The sequence below is a fragment of the Oreochromis aureus genome, linkage group 5 (genome assembly GCF_013358895.1).
Source record: "Oreochromis aureus strain Israel breed Guangdong linkage group 5, ZZ_aureus, whole genome shotgun sequence".
NCBI lineage: Eukaryota > Metazoa > Chordata > Actinopteri > Cichliformes > Cichlidae > Oreochromis > Oreochromis aureus.
The window spans coordinates 24,595,166-24,616,858 of record NC_052946.1 but is presented as its reverse complement, the minus strand read 5'-3'; the positions used below and the strand labels follow the sequence as shown (position 1 = coordinate 24,616,858).

The 21,693-nt window shown below is 40.5% G+C and overlaps 1 protein-coding gene across 2 annotated transcripts in view; it reads right to left on the bottom strand.

Moving 5' to 3' along the window:
- Positions 1-21,693, bottom strand: part of cacna2d2a (calcium channel, voltage-dependent, alpha 2/delta subunit 2a) — a 169,823-nt gene that overhangs the window by 20,283 nt on the left and 127,847 nt on the right. For both annotated transcript variants that reach the window (XM_039612357.1, XM_039612358.1), the window contains 8 exons: positions 14,205-14,255; positions 13,778-13,877; positions 12,359-12,520; positions 10,693-10,803; positions 9,919-9,997; positions 3,858-3,907; positions 955-1,044; positions 148-216 (listed from right to left, as the gene is read on the bottom strand). In XM_039612357.1, the coding sequence (XP_039468291.1) occupies positions 148-216; positions 955-1,044; positions 3,858-3,907; positions 9,919-9,997; positions 10,693-10,803; positions 12,359-12,520; positions 13,778-13,877; positions 14,205-14,255 (712 nt within the window). The remainder of the gene's footprint in view (positions 1-147; positions 217-954; positions 1,045-3,857; positions 3,908-9,918; positions 9,998-10,692; positions 10,804-12,358; positions 12,521-13,777; positions 13,878-14,204; positions 14,256-21,693) is intronic.

The window sequence follows — 21,693 nt, the reverse complement described above, 5'->3', positions numbered from 1 at the left end:
GTCTGTTTTTAGTAACTTTATAGCCCTACCTGCCTGGATAGATGTAAAAAAAAAAACCCCGAACATTATATTTAGTAAATAATTATGATAAAGTGCAAAAGCGCAGCTATTTTAAGGTCACATCCTATGTTGCAGTGTTGCTTTTACCTGAGAGCTTGCAGTATCAGCAGTGAGGTTGAAGACTGGCATTGTTCCGGTGATGACAAGGCCCAAACCCTGATAAAACACATAGAAATCCAATTAATTGCATCCTTAAAGCACATGTCCATATAGATGACAACAAAAATATGAAGAACACTGTTTACCAGGGGCAAACGCAAGAGGTGGCCAGATGGGTGACTAATGCCACCATAAACCAAGGTATGGACACCCCACATAAACGATGTTGTAGCCCCGTTTTTTTGCTTGTTTTGCAAAATTGCATTTCTTTCTCAATGTTGTTGCCACATGAATTCTTTTAACGGCAAACTCATGTTTTCAGGAACATGAGTCCTGAGTTCCAACATATCTGGAACGCAGCGTGTTTCTACATACCAGTCATGCCCAAATTAGTAAATGATAAGATCTCCCACCCCAACAGGTTGCGGCAGATGGCTGATCTTCCCTGAGAAAACTTCTGTCAGAGGTTTCTTCCTATGAAAAACAGGACTTTTTCTTTCCCCCCGTCGCCAATCGCCTGCTCATAGGTGGTTAAATCCTGTGATTTGATGCTATATAAATAAAACTACTGGTACAGTGAAATGGAATTGAATTGAATAAAAGTGACCTAATGATTTACAGCGATTTGCAAAAAAACGCAAATAAACCGCTTTATGTGCCAGCCAATGAAAGTGCCCCCTACTTTAAAAATAGTATGACTTCACCACTGCTTTATACTGTCAGTGTATCAACTCCTAGCCTATACGTGCACAGGATATGCTTATAAATTCATTATGATTATAAATTCTTGCTTACCAGTGCATCCTGGTAGACATTTGTCCACTGCACCTGCTTGGCTTTAGTCCCGGCGAGCACCATCGGACGGCCCAGGACGTCCAGGTACTCCTGCAACAACAAAACCACACATGCTACTATGACTGCCTACAGTATTCACACATAATCAAACAGCCATTTATAGTGCGTGTCATGTACTGCCATTAAAGCAGAGAACTTGAAGAGCCTTCCGACGTTCATCTGTCATAAAACTACAAGACCCTGACCGGCCTCGTCTCTATCACCACATAAAGCAGCGGGCCACCAGCAGCAGCCGCGTCCCGGTCCTGCCGAGCCATAAAGCCTCCAGTCCTGAGCCGCTCAAGGCCGTTTTTCATCATTATGAAGGAGCTATTAAAAACACATTAAGGGTGTCAATGGCACGACGTGCAACCACGCCATTTTCCCAGAGGCTTTCCTGTCAATGCTAGGAATGTGATAGCGTCCCACAGCAATTTTGAGTAGAGGTGAGGGGTTAAGTCTACTAGTAATACATCATATTCATTATTTTCTTTTGCCGTCTGAAGCCACCTAAAACAAAAACTGGGATGTCTTTTTTGAAAACAACTGATTGATCTGTGTCTGTTAGCAGATGCTTGACTGGTTAAAAAGTGACCTTATGACATAGGAAAGAAATGGATGTCAGAAATATAATCTCACAGAGACCAGAAGAAGAAGGCAAAACTGAGGTATAATTAAAACTAACTGTATACTTCTGCCATAATAGCTTCTTTTTCCCCGAGTATCCTACTCAGCAGTTAGTGAGCCATAAAGTCATGTATCACCACAATATAATTAAATGTAACAGGATCAGCAAAAGAAACCAAACAAAAAACCCCCAGCAGGTCTTCTGGGTTAAATGTTAATTTAACAGTTTGCACATAGCGACAAATTTCCATCCATTCAGCAGCGAAAGGGGAAATGTTATCGCAAATGTCTGACCCCTGACACCATCTACCCTTGAAACACAAAAGGCGTGACCTGTATAAGCACGCAGCTATTTCAGTATCGTGCTTTTGACCATTTGTTTTCCAGCGTCTGAACAGTAAGGTGCTGACAAGCATAACCTATTCTATTATTAGCTCAATAAAAGTCCGGTTTAATGCGCCACAGGGAGATATTCCATCAGGACAGTGACAGCCAGACCTTTTCACGGGATAAAGAGGGGAAATTTTCTGCCCGGCTACAACAATCTGGGAAACATAAAAAGTCAGCAACTGGAGATATGTGGTCTCCCCCCCCCACAAATGCAGACAGTGAACTCACCAGTCTGGTCACACAGAAGCCAAACATCCAAACTAATGCCTGCACTGTTATTGTTGCTCCACTGAGATCCCATACAAAGAAGCCAGGATATATAAGTCAAAGTATTTTCAACTATTCATTCATAAAAGTATGACTCAGGATGGTGGGTATAATAATAATTTTTTGCCTTCTGTAGTCCATCTGCTATTTGAATAGTACCATCATATTTAAGCAAGACTATGCAATGAGTGTGTGATACTGAAGGGCAGACGGTGGTTAAATAACATCTGGCCCCAGTGTGTCTTCTGGGCCTGCACAGAAAGCTGTAGTCACCCACCTTCAGAAAACCTATTAGAGTAAGTGGCGGTTCTCAGAATATAAATATGCCAGAGTTAATGGAACAGCTGACAGTCTATTCTAGGGCCTGATCACTCACCGGGACTGGGGGTGGGTGGGAAGCGGAGCATAGGGGAGGAGGGGTTTGGAGCAGCTCCCCCACCACCAAACAATGGAGTCAATTTCTCCAGCTAGAATGAGGTTATCCCGAGGGCCTCTGGAAGCCCAAAGTGCCTTAAGCAAATGTGCATGTGTGCGTGCATGGGGTGGGCAGGGGACGTCTGCGGGCCTTCTACTTTACTTAGCGTTCAGGTATGTTCTCATGGAAAGACCACATTTGTTATCGGTACATCTAAACTCGTGTCACTTCCAATTTATTGCCATCCAGCTGTGCTTTCTTCTGTTCCTGAGGAACACTTGAAAGCAAAGCTACAGTGTAATTATCATCAAAGCCAGCATGGGAGAAAAGTAAACTAAATTCTTCATTTAAAATATCCTTTTGTGGACTTTTGAGTCCATAAAAGGATTTGGAGAGTCAGTAGCGGAATTATATAATTAACCTACAAAATAATCAGGTGAAGTTCTGAGAGAAAATATGCATCTAATTTAAAGTACAGCTAAAGTACAGATATTTCTGGAAATCTCTATGTATAACGATTTGCATCCCTTTGCTGTGGCAGACTGTCTTCTTTTGGCAAACTTCTGTACAACGTGGATCAGCAAAAGCCATTTGATCAAATTTCCAAATCAAATTTTAGGGTAGGATATCTTACAAGGAGCTAGATTGGTTCTTTTCATCTGGTAGGATGTTTGTAAGCAATGTTCTGAATTTGCACAGCTTTTTATCTGCCAAATAAACATCTGCTGCTTTAAGCAACTTAAACTCAACAGGCGTGTGACCAGCCACACATGCTAAGGCTAGCGGTCAAATTATAGGATAAGAATGACTTTCATTGTTAATGTTTTAGTAGCATTTTTCTTCTAACATCAGAAACAGGCTTTCACATTACTATTTTCTTCTTCTTTCATTTGCTCCCTTTAGGGAACACCACAGCAGATCATCTGCCTCCTTCTTACCCTCTTCCTGGCATCCTCCACTGTTGCACCAACCCTCTTCATATTGTCATTCACTACATCCAGGAATTTTCCATGATATTCCTTAAAATTATTACAAAAAGATCTTTTGTGTTCCTAATGTCAAAGATGGGGAAGAATCAACAGCCTGTAGAAGTGCTGCCATTACTAACTTTGAATTTCAAAAGTAGTATTCCCAACACCATTTTGCAACAAATACAAACTCTTACCTGAGTGTTGATTCTGATGGCTCCAATTGATGGAATTTCAAAGTAGTAACCTGAAGATTAAGAGGAGAGAATTAATGCACTATCTCCACGCCGAGCTTGCATCCAGTCTGCTTCACGGAGCAGCCGGTGTCATACATATATTTTCAAAAATTAAACAGTCACAGTGTGCAGTAAAGTGATCCATTAAAGATTGGAGTCTAATCTCTTCATGTTATGAGGCACATTTAATAACATCATCTTCAGCTGATGATGTTGGGCACTGCAGGCATGGAGGAGCCTGTGGCCACTGACCCTTTCAGACTGTGTTGCAGGATGTAAATGTGGTGGCTCATTGGGAATGCTGAGCCCACGGCTCTGCTTCTGCTGATTAGGAATGGAGGAGAATGCCCGACTGGGTCAATAACCACGCTGCTCCCCAAGTTATTAAAGCCATGAATGTTTATACAAAGAGCTGCGAAATGGAGGCAGCATCCCCAGAATGTTAAAAGGTGGAGATAACTTTCATTATTTTGATACATTATGCGTTTTTTTCACTCGCCTGGTCTGCGTTGAAATTTGTCTCCTGTGTCTCTTTCATTAGCGCACGTGCTCATCCGTACACATCTCTGCACCCTCACACTGAGGTTCACATGTGCACACACGCAGGGCACAGCTATTTGTTACTGCTCTGTTAATAACAGCCATTGTCCAAGTGATTTCTGACTGTGTGCCAGGGAAGTGGTTATGGAGCAAAGCACCGCAAGAGGTGAAAAAAGGAAAATGTGTGCAGTGACTAAAATGTAAATCTCCACTCTGCGCTGCAGGTTCAGTGAAGATTTTCAGTTATGGACTTTATCAATCATTTATTTTCTTTACCTAAAATTCAGTTTTCCTCAAACTCCTTCTTCACATTTAGGAAGTAATTTGGGTCTCTGTTAAACAAATACAGTGCTTGGTGATAACACACTTTTAATAGAATAGATTTATTCCCCTGCCATAAAAAATAAGAACATGTAAATGTTTTAGAAATGTGTCAAAAACTTATTTAAAATGAAAAAAAAAAACACTGAATTCACTGAACTGAGTTTGTGTTTTTACACACAAATTTGAGCTGGTATATTGGAGTGGTCAGAAATTACTCAAGCATAACATTCAATCACTCAAACTAATTTTTCTGTTCAGGAATCCGAGTAAATAACTGTAATTTGGCATCTTAGTAAAAAATAAATAGTGCGCTTTTCTATTCATTTATTTTAACATTATTATTATTTTGCTTTTTTAAATGGTGAATTTCAAAAATCATGTATTACAACAATAATTCAACAATAATTTGATTTTAACATGTGCTTGTGCATAATGTGGAATTAACAATCAGAGAAAAATACAAAAATGATTTTGTTAAATACCAGTAATGTAAATTTAGGGCAGCTGTGACATTTAAAACCTTATGTTTAGTCATGGTCTAATACATTTTTAAAGTACTGGAGTCTAAAAAAATCATATACACTGATTATCAAATACATATCAAGCTTTTCTATTAAAAATAACTTTGTGCTTTCTATAAAGTCTTCCTCAGCACATTCAAACATTTTCAGTGGACTCGAGGTCTGAACTCTGGTGGCCAATCCATGGGTGAAATTATGTCTCTGTCACACTTTGACCCTGATGAATCCTGGTTTTGTTCTCCTGGAATATATCCATCAGGGAAGAAAAAGAATCCATTGATGGCAAAAACCTGGTTATTCATTATAGTCGTGTAGTTTTGCGATCACAATCATTCGAGACATTTTTCCAGCCGTCCTCAAGGATGATGCTTCACAGTATCTTTCCAGATTTCAATAATTCACCAGACAGTTCTTAACCCGGTTTTGTAGTTTCAGTAATGCCCTTAGATGTTTTCTTTGCTTCATCCAGGCTAATAATGTGAAGCTTCCAAAATGGAGTAACATCTTTCCAATGTGCCTTCCAACATATTTAAGTAATGAGAAGTTACTCACTGCATCAGTAAAATAAGCCAAACTGTTGCCAGCCCAAACATATTAACCACTGCAGTAATTATCCAATGGAAGGCTCGTCTTCTCCTCCTGTTTTCTCAGTTAAATTGAGGTGGTGACTTCTTTTGGGCCTGATAGTTTTTACTGTGGAGTATAAAGAAGAATGCATTCTCCTTCTCAGAAGAACAGAATGAACAGCTTTCTGATGACATCCAGTTTCCTTAACGCTTTTACTGAGACAAAGTATTTAAACTGAAGTTTACCCAGTAAACCCGTGCACCTAATTTCATGGTGTAATTGATTTTACCTCTCTTGGTGGTGGGCATTATGATTTGTGGAATATTGTACTTCTAACTTTGGATTAAATTCAACACTTTTGTGGGAGTATTAGGATCACCCCTCCGGCATGTGACGTTTGCTGTTTTTATCCTCGACTCCACCTGTTCTTTGGAGATAACTTTCTTTTCTGTTTTGGATTTTGTTACACTGTGTGAGAGCATGCCGAAATGGTCCCATTGTCCTCAGAGTCACAGAGAGGTTGCTTTCTTCTTAGAATGGGACTGCAGCTCAAGTGAGGCAACAGCTAGCATCTTCAAGTGCCCTAGTTGTGCATGTTTGTGCTTGATGGTGTGCATTAATGTGGTTTGTTGAATGTGTGTGTGTGTGTCATGGGTGAAGGGTTAGGGCCTGGAAGTGTCAGGGAGCTAGCTCTGCTGGAGTGAGATACCAAAGAGTAATAAGTACTGAAGATACGAGAGGACAGCTCCATTGAGGCCTGTGTGTCAACACTATTGTCTTATGCCAGCATAGACTTTAGTGGCATGGTAATCACTACAGTCATGAACAGAAGAGAGCTTGTTGGCACAGAGGCATAATCCTGGACTTTCCCCAGCCTGACAGGGAGATGGCATGGTAATCATCCTGCTACCAGACTCCTCCTGCTAATTAATAACAACTTCTGGGGAGATACTTCTGAAGCACTTGGCTTCACTGGCAATAAGCTAATCGGCACACAACTAAAGCCCCCATAAAGGAGCAGTTTCAGATAAATCACAACACTGAGAAACAAAATGAAATCAAACCACAACAGGCCGAAAGAGAAGTGGGTTAAAAACACAAGAGTGAGCTCGACAACAACAGCAAACTAGGCTGGAGACAAATGAGCTAAGTCAAGATGAGATGCATGAAGACAAAGTAGCTCACAGGAAGACCAGCTGAGTCATGTGGGCTGTCAGACTGTGGGTCAGAGGCAGAGCTGCCTGTTTGCTGGGTAATTTCAGGGCTGCTGATCTCAGCATCATATGCCAGAAGACATTATTTTAAAGCAACTCAACAACAGATGGAAGGTCTTAATACCTTTCTCTGTCTGAAAGCTTTGAACCGGTTTTATTTCAGAGCACAGTGAGCATCAAGACGGGTGTGGTTGGGTTTGGATGTGAAGTCGCACTGTCCTGGTGGACACCTTTTTTATCACTGCGGCAAGGTAACAGATTAAATCCACAGGGTCTAAAAAATAAAAGTGACAATGTGTGATTACAAAGTTGCACTGTCATACTGAACTTATAGTCTCCTGGGGCAATGCTCTAGCTCTTAGTATTTTTGGATTGTTTCAAGTATTTCCCATCAAAACAGTGACGCATTAACTTTTCCAATTCTGGGAATTGGAGGGAGTCAAATCTACCAAGATGCTACTGGTTCTGGTGAAAAAAACTCCAGATTTTCAATCTGCTGGGTGTTCAGCACCTGTGAGTTTTTGTTTCCTCAGACGTCAGTGGATGTTACAGCAGAACTCTGTGTTGACAGTCTGACCCTGCGGGAAAAGTTCAAGGTGCACAACCCCGTGAAGCACTCTCGGGATTGGATACTGCGACCGATTTAGCTGAAAACTGCCTTTTTATAAATGTCACCTCCTCTACATCTCTGGGCTATAGCTAGAGATCCAGCTCCCATTAGCAATGATGATCCCTGCCAAAATTGGCTCAGTTTGATGTAAAAGTTGGAAGTTTGTTAAGTGCTGGTGGTCAGAAAGTGACTCTTAAGATGCTATCTATAAATATCAGGTATGGGTTTTGATTACTTTGGGTGAAGTAGCCGAATTTTGTGTATAACAAAATTCGGCTATAACAAAACTGACCACGGTCTAGGACAACATTAATAACGTTAATCTCATTAATTAAACCAATTATTCTTAAAAAACTGAATATTTACTTGACTAATTCATCTTTTAACTAATTAAGGAACAACAACACAAGTCAGTGCATCCTTCCTTACTGAAATATCATCCTTGAAATATTTTCTGATGATTTCTGGGCATGCATGATATCAGTCTGGCACAAATCTGTGAATCTATGTTCGGCCATTATTCACAGATGTTTCTTTTCAGATCCTCTTTGCTGCAGGGGTTACACTTTAAGTTCTCCAGATGTGGGTGTTCTGTTGGATTCACGTCAGAGGACATACTTGGCTAAGTCATAGTTCACTTTTCTTGAAAAAAACAAAAAACAAACAAAAAATGTGTGATTGTTTGTGTTTCTTGCCAAGCTTCTTGACACTACGAGGCCACTCTTTATTCTGCATTTGAGCGAGCTCGCTTTGCAAATGTCACCTCCTCTAAACCTCTGGCATTAATGCAGACCCATATCAACATGCTCCCACCTCCATGTTTCAAGGTCAGACCTCTGCAGTCACTCTGGCATTCCTTGCCAGGTCCACACCAAACACTGAAATCCAGACAAATGGCTTTTTGCTTCATCTGAATAAAGAATGTGTTGCTCGTACTCATCAGGCTTTCTTTTGGAAGGCGTAATTGCGCAATTTTGTGCCCTCTCATGAGGAAAAGTCCTTTCCTTATTGGTTTGAGGACTGCCACAGTGGACCCTTACAAAAATCTGTTGTTCCAATTTAAGGTTGTGAAAATTGCTAATTGTACACCAACGCACTCCTGAGGTCAGCCGACAAGCTTTCAGGGGTTTACGTCTTCAGGCAGTTTGTATTTCATTATCCCAGGACAAAAGAGGGAAAGAAAGAAAGTCGTGCGGAGTTTTCTTTTAAAATCTTGTGAAATCCAAAAACTGTGAACAGCATGTGTAATAACTTCTGTAACAGAAGTCACAGATAAACAGACTTTTGGTGCAATGGTACTTGTATAGCACTTTTCCACTCTAGTTGAGCACTCAAAGCCTTTTTACTATAAGCCTTATTCACTCATTCATACAAGTGCCTTTTTCTATGCCTAAGTGCTTTAAAGCTAATATTCACACGCTCACACTCTGATGGGTGTATCGGGGAAAATCAGGGTTCAATATCTTCTCCAAGAATACTTCTACATGCAGACTAGAGGGACCAAACCACCAAGCAGACCTCCTTGCTGGTATTTTCAATGCTGTCTCTCTATTCTATTTTAAACTAAAAGCTAAAAAACTCCCTCACTTTACTTCATAGAAAAAAACAGAATTGAAATTAATGTAAGATAATACAACTTTGACAGTTTCATTATAATACAAGGGTTTCTATACATAATACACCAAATTTATTTTCTGAATTTTTGTTTAACAGTAAGAAGTATCGCCTCACAACATGAAAAGTTCAGACTTCCCCACAGTCTCATTCCCTGTAGATGTTCTGTTTAGACATGTTAGCTCTTTGGCAAGAACAGCACTCTAATTATTCTAAAAAAGATAATTTAACACACTTTTCATATAACTTTAAGCAATAACTTTACAGAGGCATTCTTTATTTTGAATTGTGCTGCAAACAAGTGGACACAGCCTATCTGTATGAATAATTCCAGCATGGGAGTTCAGAAAAATAAATTAGTCATGCTAAATTTAGCTATTTTCTTGCTTTTTTTTTTACACTTCCCCCCTCAGAATGACTTGACTAAGACAATGTCATTCATCAGGGTCCACAAGTGTTCTAATAAATAGCATTATATTGATTCGAGGGCATGTGGTGGATGTATAATCACAGCACTCCATGTGTTTTCAAGCACACATCAAGTATGTAGATGCTTACACTGTGATTAATGGGTGACACAAAGCATTCCCTTTTCTTAGACTTTGCATAGAAATATGAACTTATCCACTTACCTTTATTGGCGCATGCTATCCACTGCAAAGGGGTGACATCGTAGTTATGCTGGCCAACAGAGAAAGTGAAAACACGAACCTGATTGACGAAAACAACAGATAAAAGAGACGAATCACATCAAGGAAATTTATATATATATAAAAAAGTAACTGACAATAATCCAGAAACTTACTTACTGGCAATAAAGTCACCATCATGTACGTAAACTTCAACTATACTGACTGACCTCACAAATATCTCCAACAGTAGACGGCAGTGATACAGAAGTGAAACTGCAGATTAATCCTATATGACAGCATTTGTCATGAAGGAACCGCAGAGTAATGAATACTGGTAGAACTATGAAATCAGGGAAATGAAGGGTGGAAGTGACAACAAGCTACTAGTGGAGTATCTACTGGCTGTAATATTACAGGCTCTGATGATAAAGTGGCTAATTAGTCAGCAGGTCAGAGCTGTTAACACCAGCAGCTAAACAACAAAAGAGACAAACTAAGAAGGAAGGAATGAGAGAGGGGAGCGAGTTGAAGAAAGACTAAGGAGATTTTTAAAAAAAACAAAAAAAACAAATGGGAGTGAAGAAGCTTGGAGAGCACTTTATGTGCACAGATTGGAGGGCTTGGCATGTCTGACTGTCTAGCTAAAAGATCTGTTTATGCTATATTCAGACAATGTCAGCAGAAAACAATGGAAACAGGGAGAGAAAAGGCAGTTTCTGGAGATGCGTGATCTCTTGGGCTGAACAGATAACATCCTCATAGGGACAAACTCACTGTTTTGTTGGGCCAGTTGTACTTCTCAAAGATTTCCTGTGCGCGATCCTCCCCGCCATCTGTAAACATCATTATCATCTTATTGCAGTTGGCCCTTGGGGCATTGCTCTCCTGTGGCACAAGAAACAAAATGAGAAGGAGCGAGCAAAGAAATAAAGGGAAGCAAGGCAGCGAGACGTGCTAAAAAATGCAGCAGTAAAGGGGCAAGATACTAAAACATATCCACTGTATGATCCCAATGAAATAATTACAAGTACTTAATTAGCTTTACCGTTAACAAACAACAAAATGAATACAAAGTGCTAAGTAATTGGTTAATAATTGGTCTTTAAACCATATATTTGAGCTGCTAGATATTGTAAAGCTGGAAATGAGGTTTATAAAAAGTTGTAAATAGTTATTAAACAGTTTAACACTGATGGGATAGTATATTACCAGGGGTGTAAATCACAAGACTGTGGACCTGGGCGCTGCGGTTTGTGTTTCTTTCGCTCTTTAATTTCATTTTCACTCATTTTTTGGTTGAGTTTCAACCACTAAAGCTACTTGATTAAGTTCTGGAAAAGATTGTGGTTTAGTTTAAAACAGTCCCCTTCTCAAAGTCAAAGTATAAAGGACACTTCAACATATTCACTAGAGAAAGTGGGAATCAAATCATTAACCTTTCAGTTGCTAAACAACCCGCTCCACTGCCCATCATTGTAAAACCAAGAGTTCTGACTAAGAGTCCATATGTGATCAAATCAGATCAGTACTCGTATCTATTATTTCTTTGCTCTTCATGTCTTAATTCTTCTATAATTTTTTCTTTTTTTCCTTCATGTGTTTTAAAAAACCCTCCTCTAATCCACTCATTGCTTTACTGAAACATTTATAGATTTCTTACTTGGCAGCCAAAGACTTCTTCACATTAGCGTAATTTTAGAATTGCATCTCAAGTATACAACCTTATTCTAGCATTAAATCTGCTTGTCTCGAAAACATTTTCGCTGGCATTATAGTCCCCGCCACCCTCCCGCACTGCAGCTGTCATTGATATGCAGACCAGCAGCAAGTCAATCTGACAAGATTCTAATAAAGACAAATAATATTGCGACAATTACATATTTTTATTGTGCTTTTGTCCCCAATCACGGCAGTGAGTCAGACACAGACAGCGATTAAAAGGGGCCTTTTTATTTCTCATTCTGCCGGCAAAAGGGAAGTTGTGAGGGTGGGGGTATGGAGGGGAGATCACTTGGCTCCATGCCTCCGAGCCCACCAGAGGAATATAAAGTGTCTGTGGCTGATATCCTCTGGGCTGCGCTCATCAATCATCCCATCAGAGCCCATTAGGGTGGCAGCCTCCTAAAATACACAGCAGCATACGGAGCTGAGGCAGCACCTGTGTCGGGAGCACGTGGATCCCTGCTGCTGACAGACCTCGCCACGGTGCTGGCTGCTGAAAAAGCTAGCGTCACTCCATTGCTACCGCAGTTATAATCAGACTTGCCTTCAACACTGACAGCCCTCTGGAAATGTCTTACGCAAACCTCAGCCACTCACTGTCAGCTTTGTGTTATCACTGTAAATTCTGTTTTATTAATTGGATTAGACAGCAACGTCAGCCACAGACAAACAACGCACTCGAGGATCGCCTTTCCCTGAAAGGCTTGTTGGCTCTTACATTGAGAAGCTGTTCAAAGGCGAATGTGAAGCCAGATTTGTAATCTGTGGTCCCCTTGGCTTGCATACGCATGACGGCTTCCTTGAAGATCTTCTTGTTACGAACGTTGGCCTGGACCAAAGTCCTGAAGCAATCAACTACAAAAACGGCTTTTTCATTGAACTGGAAGGAGACATAAGAAGAACTGAATCATTTGCCCATTTAAAAAACAGTTGTAAAAGTGCACATTTCTATGTAACGTATGCATGTGTGCACAGTTTATGGAGACAGGATGCAGACGTGGGTGTGTGCAGATGTAAGCTACCCTGCTCCTGGCTGGCAGTAAACACTGGTAATTACAACTTTCCACACCAAGAACAGGTGCACCTGAAACGCCAGTGCATTACACTGAACAGAAACCCAGCCAAGGTAATATAATCTGTCTCATCTCATCTACCAAATTAGCCTAAACCTGTGTATATGCATGTGATCGTGCTTGTGTGTGTGGCATCTCTGCGCGCTATTAGCAGCATGTTTGTAATAGCATGTTTCAAATGATGTTTCTTCTCGAAGGTCAGCTTCAGAATCAATGAATGTTTTCAGGACAGATTGATGTAAACTACTACATGAGAGAAAAGATGGCATTTTGATTAGGTCGGTATCATGTCATATTTAAACTGGCAGACAAAGACAGAAAGAATTACAATGCTGCTTCTTCAAATGTTAGGGAAAGCAGAATCTGCGCCATATGATCAAGACAAAATTAATCAGGTCACATGTGCTAATACATTGCCATGTATTGTTATAACTAATTATACAAGCCCTTACAAGTGAAACCAGATGATTACTTTTGGTTAATTTGTATTTTTTTAATGTATTTTGGGTTTGGAAGGAATTCAGAGCAAATTTTTCTAAGCCCACACTTTTTTTTATTTTATAAGGGGAAAATCAGATGCTTTCCCACCCAGATTACCATGCTCATTTATTGCTCTTAGAGCTGGGATTTAGAGGCATACAGTGGCTAAGAGCAATGGATTATGAGGGATTACTGAAGGGAGTCGACAAACAGAGCCACCACACCGAGCAAAAGGACGCGTTTCTGTGCGTGCGTGTGTGTTTATGTGTTATCTGCCCTGCAATATAGAATAACATTAAGATTCCCCTACACATTAGTCTCAATAGAAAACTTGGTAACAAGTAGAGTAAAAGAGGCAGACGGCCACAATCCTACAGGGACAGCAGTGAGGGAGGACAAGCAGACAATGTAATGAGGGAAGAGAATGGTTTCCACAACAACTGGGAGCTGAATGACCAGCTTACTAACTCCCTGCTTGAGTACCACCTGCTTAATGAGTGCCACAAATATTTGTGTTGATGTTGTTTCCAGAAGAGATTTGTATTTGTGTTCACTGCAAATGTGGTCTGCAAGCTTCCACTTACACTAGCCACATTCACATAGTCATCATCTGATAGAGTGTCTAGCATCTCCACTACGGAGGTCTTCATGAGCTTCAGAGTGAGTCCGCTGACGCTTCCACTCCTGCAGAAAAGAAGCAATGAAGCACTTGCACGCTCAGTTATAGACAGACGTTTTTATTTTTATTTTTGTTCATGTCTACTTTTTAAATCAAAATTGTGGGTTATACTCAGAAAATCACTCGATATTTGGACATGTATTCAATAAATGACATGCATATTTAGGAATAAGACCAACACAAAATTAATTAAAGCTAAAAAAGGAGAATATGAATCTTCCTTTATGTTTGGCCTTTTGTCAGACCAACAGGTGGCACTAGCACCCTTTGAAGGAGGCACACACTCATACCAGAAGAAAAAAAAAAGGTTAAAAGAGAAGTGAGACACTCACACATCCACAATGATGACCATGTCCTTTGGAGACGATGCACCTTGGATATACCTGGACAAAGGGAGACAAAGAATGGGCTTTAATTTGTTCCCGTAATCTTTGAAAATTGCACTTTAAAAAGAAGCCAAAGTCACAATGAGCTGAGCCATCATAATATGGAGCAACCACGGCTGAGCCCACTTAAGCTACAGAATACTGAAAAGGCTTATGTGCTTAGAAGAGTTAATAAGTTGTTATATACTTCAGTGTTGGCTACAGCTTCTGCGAGCTGACTTCAACACAGATACTCCTCTTTGCCGAACAACAATGCCCACTCTAAATAATTACTGCGTGAGACAAAGTAATTACTAGTTTACAGACTAAGTGTATAATAACACATTTAGTACAACGGGCTGTACTGATCTGCACACCCCGCTTTTAAGATGGCACTTTTAAAAAGACCCGTGAAAAATAAAAATGTATTCAGTACAGTATCACCAGAAGATTGACTCAATTATTAATTAGTACCAGTAGCCGAGTTACTATTTTTACAAAGGCTAGGGATTTTTGATATTCAGACAAACTATTTTACTGCTACAGATATTTAGTTTACTTTCTACATAAATGAGCAAGTTTCTTGTTGTTCTTTTATTTTTAAATTGATATCAGTCAGGTCACCATAAGCTGTGCTGGAGACATGCTGAGATTGCAGGAGTCTTTAATTTCAAGTAGAGTTTAGATGAAATCACACTTTGTGTCACTAAATCCCAACAGCATAAAATTTTCCAAGACAATTTCTTTTTGTAGTGCTAGTAATCGTGCAGCTTTCATTGATAATTATTTCAACAAATAATTGTAGGAGTCACATAGAAAATACATCTTTATTTATCCTGTTATGCTATTGTGACTCATGGAGTCTACCGTGCAATATATTTAGTCACTTGAAATTTACTGTAAAGGAGCAGCCTGAGTAGTGTTGACCTGCTCAGTGGAGAGCCTGTGCTGAGCTAAGTGCTGTCAGTAAAAGAAGATAGCTGATGTTCTGTTCCTTTGATGACTCATCAGTTGGGCGTCAAACCACATTATTTACTCTGGCAGGCCCTTTGTTTTTTATTTTTATTTATTTATTGGGGGTGGGGGGTGCACAAGCTGCTTAAGACCATTGTGCTTCATCTGCAAAGCAACTTCTAAAATAGGGCTTTTCTGATGTGTGCGTCTGCCACGACACAAGCCCACAAGGCAGACGCAGCAGTGAGCTAGCTGCCCAGACAACTTGCATCCTGGAAGAGGCACGCACATAACATCTGTCCAGTGTTGATAGAGGATGACATACAGAAGGAAATCTGAAATCCCCTCAGTCTCTTCCAGCGGCAATTAAATTCACATTTACCACTGATGCAAAGAGAGCTGAGATTGATGGACATTATATGCTTTTCTGTGGAGCGCTGGAACGAGGGAAGCGGTGGGGGTTGGAGTGGTGGGGGGGTTCAAATGTGAGTACTAGTTTGACATTCTGGGAAGCGAGCAGGCGAGCAGTTAGCAGCCGTCTTCGGTAGAGTAATCATCAGGGGTCTCTTTCTGCTGATAATCAGCCATTCCGCTGAGTGTGGAGAGAAGCCAGCTGCCTGTGGGCCAGAGAGGCTCTTTTCTTATGCTCGGCCAAGCTGATATGGAGGTAGAGCAGCGGAGCCTCGGTAGGCCTCGCCACAAGTCTCAGTGCTCCCGTTCACTGGCAGGCGCCACTTCAACCTGCAGAATGACCTCTGACCCATTCTGCAGTGACAACTACCCAGCACGGTGCCTGGGCTGCTCTAATCCACATTAAGACACGATCTGGACCTTACTCTGCAACCCCCCAGATGGAACCAGGGCAATGTACCAGCACTGCCTCCCGTGAGGTCGATTAACTGAGCATGCCCAGAGTGAGCACAGGCAAAATGTATGCATGCGTAAAAGAGAGAGTGAGAGAGAGGGAGAGAGAGAGGAGCAGGAGGAGGGAGAAACCAATTATTTTCAATAATAAAGAATGCTACATCAAAGGTAGAACTTCCACAGCTCTCCACAAGTGTGTGGCGTATGAAATCAGGTCTGGAACCATGAGGCATGCTGGCATGCATGACTTTTATCAATTTAATTACGGAAATCTTAATTTGAGGCAGAGAGAGGGGGGGGGGAGCTGAGACTCCACCACTTTCTTTTGAGCGGAAGGGGTTTGTGAAAGCGATCATCGATGCAGGACCGAAACTCGGTCAGAATGTGGCCCACGTCTCCAGTCCCTCAGGCTCATGGATGGAGACACCCCGTCTGGAGATTGAGCGAGGGTCATTTGGTGACGGCTGATGCCCACAGACCTACTGCAGGATTTCATTAACTTCTGTGGTCAGTCTATTTCTCATAGAGGAGAATAGTCTTTCAATGGGTCTTGGAGTTATTTTGAAAGGGGCTAAATGTTAATTGTAATGCAACGCAGACCTCTATTACTTAGTCATTATAGGTCATCTTCAGCTGCACCGATGTAAAATCTCTCAATGGAAAACCGTGCGAGTTCTGGACCTAAAACATGGCGAGAAAATATTACTTTCAAGCAGATCGTTTCTCTCTAACTGTGAGAGAGGCAGCATTGATCAGCAGTAATGGGGTTTAAGAAGAATGTGCACGCAGTGATAGAGTAAGGAAGAGTAACACATGAGCAAGGATAGCGTCACTCAACACTGGAGCTATAGTGCTGCCATGGCTGATCTTCCACAAAGATTGTCTTAGTGTATCAGCACTCCTCTCTTTCTCAGCCTTTCCAGTGCCTGAAGTACAAATGAATTTTCTCTATGCCTCTGAGCAGAGAGCAACAGGATCAGAGAGAGTGCAATGGAGTCAAGAATTTTCAGTCTCCGGGCTGATACGCCGTTCTACTGTTTTGACAGATAAAAATCATAAATCGAGGCCGGTATTACTATATAATTCTCCACATTTTGACTCATGGATCCAGATGTGTTGTTTCTGCATGGATTCCAGTCAGTAATTACCTCTCAGCTTCTGCCCACTGATGCCATTCTTTCCCTGTCATTACCCAGTCTCCTGCGTGCCAAGGCCAGGTGACAAGCAGATGGGCCTGGCTGGTGCTGAACGGAGCCCTGTCGCCCATTCTGTCCCCCGGCGACAGGACCGTCAGCCAGCAGACACAACATCTCGGCCTGTGTCCTATCTGTCCATTCTCTTTTAGTTATGGTCAATATTTTACCACAGACAATGACCCATCAGAAATTGTGATAGAGGGTATTTTACTACAATATTTCACATGACGAGGTGTCAGTTCTTGTTTACCCTGTGAACAACTCATTACAGAAGATAAACTAATGTGAAAGGTCTCCTTCTGAGTCCACCTCTTAGGCCCAAATTTAATTCAGCCTGTTCATTACACCTGTCCATTGCATCTAGGTTGCTAAGTGAAATATTACACCTCATAAAATATTAAATATCATATAGAAATGGCTACTAGGCATGCAAGGATCACTGTATGGTGGTAATAGACCATTTAGTGTGACTTGTGAAGAACAAGACATTATGTAAACATGAAAAAATGATTAATAAAAGGGATTTTGCACCTTGTTACATCCCTTTATTTTGAAATCACTACTCTACCTTATAATGCTGCTGGAAAATTAATCTTTTTGACTGTTAGTTGGACAAAACAATTAATGGGCTGACATTACCTCCGAGAACACGTGAAGAGCAATTACTTCTAGTTGTCGACGTCTTGTTGAATAAAATATTCATCAAAAGCAGAAACCCCAAATTAATCAGTAAGGAAATAATCACTAGAGCAGTCGTTTAGGAAAGCATGCATGACATGTGACATAATAGCTAATTGTAACTGCAGAGGTTTAGCTGGCTAGTATTGATTTTAACACCCATAATCACATAACACACATCATGTACTCTACATAATTGCATCCATACACTCACAAATATCTAAAATCAAGACACAGCCTGATTTGTGCGTGCAGCAGACATGTGCTCTTTACACTGAGGTGGAAGGAGGTATTGCTCTAAGTGATAAATAAATCAAAAAGAAATGCATTACACAAGCAATGAACACAATGACATATTCTATGTTGCGGTGATTGTGTTTTGCTCCTTTTGTAACAGTCTAGTAAAGGGAGTCTCATTGGAATTCATGAAATAGTTTTATCAAGGCACCACGTTGTAAAATCAATACATTAACTGTGCCGGGGGGGGGGGGGCGGGCGTGTATGTGTGTATAACTCTCTCTCTCTCATTTTGGTGAATGCACCCTGACCCATTCACCAAAACGCTGTGCATTACATTTAAATTGGAGGAATCATCTTCTACATACATTTCAGAAACATGCAGATACATATAACACGATCCATGGAGTGGGGGAAAAAAGGTTTTCTGTATTGTTGAAGCACATATTAACCGCACTGTGCTGATAATGAGCTGCATGCATACATACATACTCTGTATAATGAAACTGACACTACAAAATGTGAGTTTTCTTCACAGCGATACGCTTGATAAGCATGCATCATATAAAATAGATATATGGCGAATAACCACAGATTAATGGGAGAATTGTAACGTAGGGAAAGTGTGTTTATGTGTGTGTGTGCACGCGCGCGCGTGTGTGTGTCTGCTCCCTTATGTGTGTGGATTTGTGTTGTGCTGATGGGCTTATTATTTTATGGACTGCTGCTCTCTTAGTGCTCCTGTGGATGTGGCAGGCGAATAAAGATTGAATTAAGATAACAATATAGGAGGACAGCGCCCAGAGAGCCTGCAGGAGAAAAAGATGTTGTCTGCCATTTATTTATTCCACTTTCTGTTGATTATTGGAAGTGTTGGCACCCAGATGATTCACGTTTCCATATTTTCGGATATGCCTGTAAATACAGTTTTTTTGTTTTGTTTTTTTCACCACTTTTCAATCTGAAATAAATACTGAATATTGAATTAGTCATGCATATTTCTTTATAGTAAAGTTTACCAACCAAGTATCAGCCTGACATTGTTGTTTTAGCAGATGGAATATCTTTTTTTACTGCAAACCGTCTGATAAAAGCTTGCTGCATCACCTTCAGTAGGCCTCTCTTTTGACCCGGCTTCTACCTGAAGTCGGGAGAAAAGAGGGGGCAAAGCCCGGGGATCTATATATATTAGAATTGTGTTTTCGGGAGCTTCAGCTTCGCGGATTGACCGCCATAGTCATAATATTTATAAAGAGGTTAGATTGACTTCTTGAAGAAATCAATATGTGATACAGCCTACATGCTGTTGTGAACCTGGGAGGTAATGGGATCTTTGCAACGCTTGGCTAACAGGACTCCACGCCTGTCTCTGGTTATTTCTTTCTTCGCCTTTCACTTTCCCCATCTCCCTCTCCCTCACTTCAACCTCTGCTTCGCTTCCCTTGATAACAAGTGCAGACATTATAATGGACAAATGTTAATAATTAATGTCAGAGCAATTGGAGACAATTAAGTGTGTTGACTGGACCATTAATTTTCCTGTTGGTAGGGGAACAGAAGGCGAGAAAGACCATCTGTAAAGGAAGGTGGCCCCTCTGTTTTTTAAAATGTATTAATTGATTAAGTTTTTTTTCCACAGAAGACCACCTGGACAGCTCTGGCCAGGTCAGTCACACCACTATCAGTTGCTCCCAGTAAAACTACAGGTCTTACACTACAAAAGAGCTGCTGCTCTTTGATGGGACTCTTCTTATAGACAACATCACTCCTTATATTACTGAAGGATGGTACTGAGATTAGATCTGTGTATTCTCTGGCTTTACTGGTATTTGCAAAGGTGTAGAATCTATAGCATCTGACCGGTATCACAGCATGTGATCTGATTTATGTGTAGGAGGAAAAGAGCCGGTCGGTATGTGAGCAGAAAGTGTGTGTTTGTCATTTTTATTCACTATTTGTGCACATTTTCTAGCCTGCAGGAGGCTCCAATGCCAGTGTATTTACTTTTGGTACACCTCTGTGTTGTGGGTTAGCTGTTGCTGTAAATGAAAGCAATTTAAAGTTGTACCTTGCATGATGTGAGATGAGCACAAAACTACATAGATGAGTATAGTTAAGTCGAGTCACAGTGACTTGACATGAGATGATAGGAAAGTTGAATTTCAGGGCCATAACTGAAAAGCCAGCCACTGCACCATTCGTCATGTAAAATTATAGGCAATTTAAAAACTACTGAGACAACTGGACAGGGATAATTACTGTCATCAAAACTTTCAAATGTAGCATTTGTCCTATTTGGAACCAAGGCCCAAATGTCGACATTCCTTGAGGTCACTGAAATGGTGTATAGCCAAACAAATCAACAAACTGTGCCATATGTAGCATGGCATCTCTGATTATGCAATGAATCTTAACGTGCAATACGTAGTCAGGGTTTAATAGCGATGTTTCTGGGTCCAAACGCTCCTTTGGTTTGCAAAATCAAAGAAACTCTGAAGCACGACTGAGAATCAAAGATGGTCCAAATTCTTTCAGTTCCAATAAAATAAACAGAGTAGCTTTTCTCCCGGGTTTGGCAAGAAATTTTTACTGCCAAGGCTTTCATGAAAAAGTAGATTTATAAGGTTTAGGGGAATGACGAGTTAGCGGGAAGTTAGCATATGTCATGTTCTGAGCAGAGTAGTTCTAAAAGACTAAAACATATAGCACTGCAATAATTTTTAAGTTAAACAAAAACACAAAAATACATTTTAATGGAATCTGGAGGGTTAATGAAATTAGACAAGCTGACATATAATGATGTGCTCCTTGGTGGGGAACTAGGCTAACATAAACACACGACCACAGGGAAGATGTAGGAAGAGGGTTAAACTGTTCTCAATAATCTTCATGTTAAGGATCATATGACAGGAAAAAAATGCCAAAAACAGGCTAAACTTCAGCCAAAAGAGCCAAAAGTGATCCATCCACAGCACAAGGGTAGTTATTAATATGCTCCTGTGTGGTTTGGATTACTCACTGTGAAAAAGTCCTGATCCAAAGCTTGATATCCACACTAAAATTTTAGTCAGCCTGTGAGTGAGTCTTTGCAGATAAGTGCAAATATTTGGAGTCTGCTACACTCTGAATCCACAGGCTGTGGTGTACAATGTGTATAAATTGCAAATGTTAAAAATATAAACAAAACAGCCTCAACCAATAGAAACAGGGTTGATACAGCTTTCCTTAACAAGTAGATGTAGATGTTTTTACTGCTTCACACTGCTGTCTCTCATATACCAATGTGTAAATATACATGTAAAATAGGCTATTTTTAAGGTGATTGTTCAAAAGTTCAAGTTTGTTTCTTGTGAAGTCTTTAACGTGCATAATTTTATAGCATCAGAAATGACAGCACCTTATATTAGCTAACTCTAGGTATTGCACATTATATTGTGAACCTACTGAATCACATTTGCCCAAATGAGCTTCTGTTTCTCAAGATGCGATATCACTCGAAGAAAGGAAAACCTTTGTATCAACACTGG